Source organism: Maylandia zebra, linkage group LG7, assembly GCF_041146795.1.
Source record: "Maylandia zebra isolate NMK-2024a linkage group LG7, Mzebra_GT3a, whole genome shotgun sequence".
Lineage (NCBI taxonomy): Eukaryota > Metazoa > Chordata > Actinopteri > Cichliformes > Cichlidae > Maylandia > Maylandia zebra.
The window spans coordinates 35,454,603-35,460,435 of record NC_135173.1 but is presented as its reverse complement, the minus strand read 5'-3'; the positions used below and the strand labels follow the sequence as shown (position 1 = coordinate 35,460,435).

The following is a 5,833-nucleotide window of genomic DNA, read 5'->3' as shown; positions in this document are numbered from 1 at the left end:
GCAGTCTGTGACGTTTGGTTTATTTTTGTTTGAAAAGTAGTTAAAACTGGACCAGTGGTGGAGTCGACCTTTTCTCAAGTATAAATTTAGAACAGTTTTTTCACTTGACTGAAGTACACACTTACTTGCTTCCATAGGAATAAAGAGGACAGGTAGTAGTCACATGCTGCTGACAAAAAGCAAGTGTGACCACCTCTATATTAGCTGTGTTTTAACACAATGTCACAATCTTGCCAGTGGATTCACCCCAAGGTCAGTGAGCACTCACTGCACTGCCAAGAGCTTCCTCTGAGACTCCATGGGCCTCATTTAGCACATTAAATTTTAGTGTTCATGACAGTTCAGTTAGAAAAAGGCTGAATAAGTATGGCTTGTTTAGATGGGTTGCCAGTAGGAAGAGTAGTCTTCTCTCTAAAAGAACATGACAGCACACCTCAGGTTTGCAAAGCTTCATCTGAACAAACTGATCTTATCATTGGTCCAGAAGGCTTGCAAAGTGATCCATAATGCACACAGCCAGATTACCAAACATAGCCTCATACAAACTGTCAAGCATGGTGGTGGAGGGGGGATGATTTTGGCTCGTTTTTCAGCCACAGGCCTGGGCACCTTGCAGTCCCCGAGCTGACCTTGAAGTCCTCTCTGTACTAAAGTATCAGAGTCAAATGTGAGGCCATCTGACATCTGAAGACAATGAGCCCAACACAGCAGCATTTCTAAAACAAAAGCAACCCAAAAGCAAAGGTGGAACATGACACTCTGAACATGACTTTGTGTAAAAAAACAAAACAAAAAAAAACATTTATTAGATTTTCCCAAGAGACTGTTGTGTAACACTCAGGAGACAAAACAAAACAAGCAAATCATAAAATAACATTTAAGAGAGACTGATAAACCAACATGATTGTCACCACATTCCCCAAACAGTAGCGCACAAACACTGAACTGAATCAAGTGTATGAATATATATTCAAAATTTTCAACAAAAAAAAAAGCATCAGCAATAAAAAAATAAAATAAAAATGTGATTGTCTCTGATTGCCAGCAGCTAATAAAGAAACATAGCTCAATCACAAGTTGTCTGAACGCCTCGCTCGTGATACACTTTTTAATGAAATCTGTGACGTCATTTACACGCTGGTCTAACACAGAAATGCTAAACAGGCAGCTGCACAGCTTCCCCATCTTATCCAAGAGCCCTGCATTCGCCAAAGTCCTAAATTTAAAAAAAAAAAAAAAAAAAAAAAAAAAAAAAAAAGAAGGGGGGGGGGGGGGGGCGCAATCTTTTGGTAATTATTATGCAATGATGAGATACAGATGCTGCATTCATGCAATCCATCTGAATCTCCTATTTCTGACTTCGCATCTCTTCAGTGACTGCAATGCTCTTCTAAAGCAAAAGCAAAGAACAAAGGAAAGATGTTTCCAGTTTAAATCTACTCGTGTATTTCGACTGTGTGCAGTAACTGTACTGAAAATACTTTCCAACCTCTGCTTGGTTCAGTTTACAACAGCAGTTAAAACAAAACAAGTGCTTTTTAGGTAGAAGCCTTTATCTCCCGAGCTGAAATCAGAGCTGCAAGGCACTTGGGAATAAGCTGCTTCCCAGACTGCACAGCTCACACAGCGGCGTGCTGCAGACGCAGGCGTCCACTTTGGAATGTGTAGTTCAGCAGGGGAGGTGCGATTAGAGGACAATTAACACCAGAGGAGCGTGCCCGAAGCATGTGGCGCCTCACAAAAACGCACAAAATTGGTGAAAAAGCTGAGGTGCAGTCCACAGAACTGTAACAGTGATTTGGGCGTTTGCTCGCTTCAGTTTCAGCCTCGTGTATTCACCATCACAATGTAAAAAAACTGCACGGTGTATCAATAACAGGCATTAGTTGTATTTTTACAGTGTTTTTAGCTGGTTTTAATTTTACATTTGTTACATTTTTATTGTGTCCAAAAGGTTTGCACCTGCTCCACGCGCAGCACTGATGGTATTCGGCAACTCAGTGGGATCAACAGCTATGCTGGGCATTGACTCCTGGTCCAAATCCTGACTTCTGCCTGTTTGTCAACTCACTTTGTAAGGATTGACCATACTAAAAAAAACAAAAAAACAAACAAACAACAAACAGCTCATACAGCAGCAATTTGGTGACGATTGCTGCTGTATGTACCATGTCATGGTGAAAATAACATGGTGCATTTTCACCATGTCACAAGGCAAAAGTGATGTCAACCCATCAAGACTCAAAGGTCAACAGAAACAGATCACCATCCATCAGGATTTGGCCCAGAAGCTGATACCCAGCAAACCACAGAAAACAGCAGATGTTATGAAGAATGGGCAGATCTGCAAATACTCACTCTTTGCATAAATTTACCAGTAAAAGTATTCAAAGCGCATCACATATATAATCTAAATGAAAAAAAAATGTGCCACTGCCAAACTTTTGGCCTCGACTGTTCATCAAGTTTCAATTCATGTATTCATACTATATTCATACTTTTGTGTCCCACCTGCAGAGGACCTAAGCAGCAGAGCATGAACCTTAAATTTAGGACACAATTGCGCCATTATAGTTAATTTGCATTGCTGTGTTTTAAGTTCATGAATTTTTCTTCTGTTCAAAAAGGGAGTATAAAAATGTGACGTCTCCAGCTGTTTGAAATGGCTTCAAGTGACGTGTTTACATTTCTTTTATGCTTCTTATCCTTCCAAACATTGGGCGTTTTACTGTGTGATGGTGACACACGGTAGGCACAAACTGAGTCCCGGAATAAAGGCGGGAAAATAAAATATAGATCACAGACACCAACAGAATATTCACATTGAAACATCAGCTGTGCACAGTTTCTGTAACGGCGAGTGGCAAAGGTAGACCAGAGATATCTGTGTGCGTTTGTGTGCGTGGGGCACCACGCTTTCTGCACAACAAGGGACGCGAAAAGTGTCTGAAACTGACGACACGACAAGAAGTTCGAAGAGTTTTGATCGGTGATGATGTCACTTCCTGCTTTCCCAGCCTTACAGCTCAGTGTCTTTGTATTTCTGGGGGTTGTAATATCCTCTCTTGGTCTGGTCGGCCAGCTGGCGGCGGTAGTCGTCCTCGTCGTCCTCGTGTCCTCTCGACTCAGAGTACGGCGGCCTGGAGGGAGTCTGTGGCTCGGGGATGGAGCTTGAACTGGACACACACAAACACACACACCACGGGTCATAAACTTGCATGTTTATAAAAATAGAACATTTTTTATGATGTCAGAGATGAGGCTCTGCTCTCACCCTATTGGCTGAGGACGGCTGAGGTTGGGTTTTGGCAGCTTCACTGGGACAGCGTAGAGATCTGGATGCTTCTGGGCGATTTCCAACTGCATAAAGAGAGGGACAGACCCAGATATGTCAGATCTAATACAAAAAAGTAAAGAACAGAAATAAAATATCCTACTATACCCAGACAGGCTGCAAGTGTATCTTTCTTTAGTTGAAGGATTTTTAGTTCTACCTTAAAACAACACTCTTAAACCCCGGTGAACATTAAACCATCTGGAGTGCTGCTTTTTTAGAGTAAATAGTAGGAGGACAGACGCTGCAGTCCAAAGTTCAACTACTGTGAGGGATACTGTAATAATATTAATACATCTATACATTAATACATAGTCAGAATCTACCTTGCCTTGTAAATCAAGGCAAGGTAGATTCTGACTATTACAATTTACAAAAAAATTATGTTGAAACATGCAAACATCAAAGGAAATACAGAGCTTGTACAATACTGATGAGCTTGGAAGTGACTGTTTCCACTGAGAATATTATTGATGAAACTTCAGTGAACAGTAGGCTGATCAACTGAAAGATCAGATGCATCTCTTAGGTCCTGTTTCAGGTCTTTGCTGGATTCTTTTCCTATTTCTTAACAAAATGTCTTTACATGACAGATGCTGTTTTCTCATTTATTTTTTGGTTCATCCTGACCAATGGCAGGTTTTTAGGAATCATCTTGTTGGTGCAAAATTATTTGATTCCTATCAAACTCTTATCTTTGGGATTTTTTGTAAATTCAGCCCAAGAAACAGGAACAAAGTGCCTATTGGTACAATTAAAAACTTGTTCTTTGCAAAGATTGCCAAGTGTAGACACGTGATGATTCACAGGTAAGACTTAAGTGGATTAAAAAAAGAAAGAAAAAAAGTTTCAAAACAGCAAGATGGTGACAGACAAAATGCTCAAGGCTTCAAAATGAGTCCACAAACCAATTTATGTTGGACACAGGCATCTTTATGTACATTTCATGGATCCGACTGAACATCAGAAAATGCTTTTAGACACTGGACTTGGATATGGGAATGTCAGGATTGTTTTAGGACAGACGGGGAAGTAAGAAGAACTTTAAATGCAGCTTTCTATAAATCTGACAGGATTCAACTGCCAAAAGTCAACTGAAAGCTCCCTGCTGTATCTGTTCCTGCTCTGAAGTTTACAGCTGTACCATGAAGAAAGACAGCACTACTGACTCGAGCGTTTTCTGCCTCCTGTAGCTCCAGGAGCCTCTGAGCTCTTGCCAGATGGTCCATCTTCTCAAACGCTTTAATCTGGAAGAAAATAAAAGTGAAACTTCAATTTTTGATTTAAAAAAACAAAAACAAAACAGCATAGATGCCACACGTCCACTCACATGGTGTAACTCACAAGGAAGTGATTGTCAGATGAAACATTTACAGACAAGAGTGTCTGTAAATACGCAAATACATAATGAGATTTATTAATGGGAACATTTGTGATGCATGACGAGCTGTTGTGGATTTGAAGGGAGGGTTGGAAACACGTGTTGGTAAATTTGTAGTTACCTGGTCACCCATTTTCTATTTCACATTAGATGCAGAGAAAGTAAAAAAACAAAAAAAAAAACAAAAGGAGGAGAAGGGAATAAGTTTGATATAATACCAGAGTGAAATCTTCTAAAGCAAGGGAAGAAAGAAACATAAAAAAGTCTGACTTTTTGCCCCAGATAGCTGCCTTGTTGGTATAAGAATAAAATAAAAAATAATTAATTCATTTAAATCAATAAATGAGTCTAACCTTGCCCAGGAAGGATTTGTTGGCGGGGTCCTCCACTTCGTCGTCTTTCCCCGGACTCTGATCTTCTGACGACTGGTTCACTGGTTGGCGGGTGATAGTGGGCTTCACAGGCTTCACGGGAGGGGGAGGCGGCTTGTTTCCGCCCACTGCGTCGCTGCTGATGGTGCTGCTGGAGTGTGACTCGTAGCTCCGTGTGGAGTCAGTTCGAGTCTGAGCACGAACCTGAAACAAACAAACAAACAAAAAAAAGAACCATTTGTGATCATTTGCTCAACTACAGGATGTGGTTTGTTGTTTTTTAAGGAAGAGCCACTTCCAAATATAAGGCAGGCAGGAGTTTTGAACATTTTTATCAGCTTAGTGTGAGAAAGTTTATTTCAGTCACAGCTGGTTTAGGCAACAAAAGGTGTTTTTCCCCCTCATCTTCAGTCCCTTATATTTGCAGGTACATATGTGCATATGTGGAAAGAAACATCAATTAGAGGAGGAGTACAAGGTGCAGGTGGGTTCCAAAGCGGCTTGCAGAGGAAGTACCAAATGAAGCAATTTAAATAGATCCTCCTTTATTGGATGCACTCTTAACTGATGTATAGAAGGGCAACTTTATTCATCTAGATTAGAGTTTTTGTTATTTATCAAGAAAAAGTTCTGAAATGGACACCGGCACTAAATGAAGTCCAAAGAAGACAGTTCTACCCTCAGACATTTCCAGCTTGGTTTGAATCAGATCTGATGGTACTTCGAGTCTTGCCAAGAACTGAAAGG

The 5,833-nt window shown here is 40.6% G+C and overlaps 1 protein-coding gene across 10 annotated transcripts in view; it reads right to left on the bottom strand.

Annotated features, from left to right (window-relative positions):
• Window positions 1-778: 778 nt before the first annotated feature.
• The window catches only part of tjp2a (tight junction protein 2a (zona occludens 2)), a 45,758-nt gene continuing 40,703 nt past the window's right edge, over window positions 779-5,833 (bottom strand). For 7 of the 10 annotated variants that reach the window (XM_076886293.1, XM_076886294.1, XM_004538474.5 and 4 more), the window contains 5 exons: window positions 5,069-5,290; window positions 4,837-4,851; window positions 4,504-4,581; window positions 3,275-3,360; window positions 779-3,176 (listed from right to left, as the gene is read on the bottom strand). In XM_076886293.1, the coding sequence (XP_076742408.1) occupies window positions 3,020-3,176; window positions 3,275-3,360; window positions 4,504-4,581; window positions 4,837-4,851; window positions 5,069-5,290 (558 nt within the window). In that variant the 3' untranslated portion in view covers window positions 779-3,019. The remainder of the gene's footprint in view (window positions 3,177-3,274; window positions 3,361-4,503; window positions 4,582-4,836; window positions 4,852-5,068; window positions 5,291-5,833) is intronic. The other 3 variants (XM_004538475.6, XM_076886292.1, XM_076886296.1) reach the window with 1 other exon arrangement.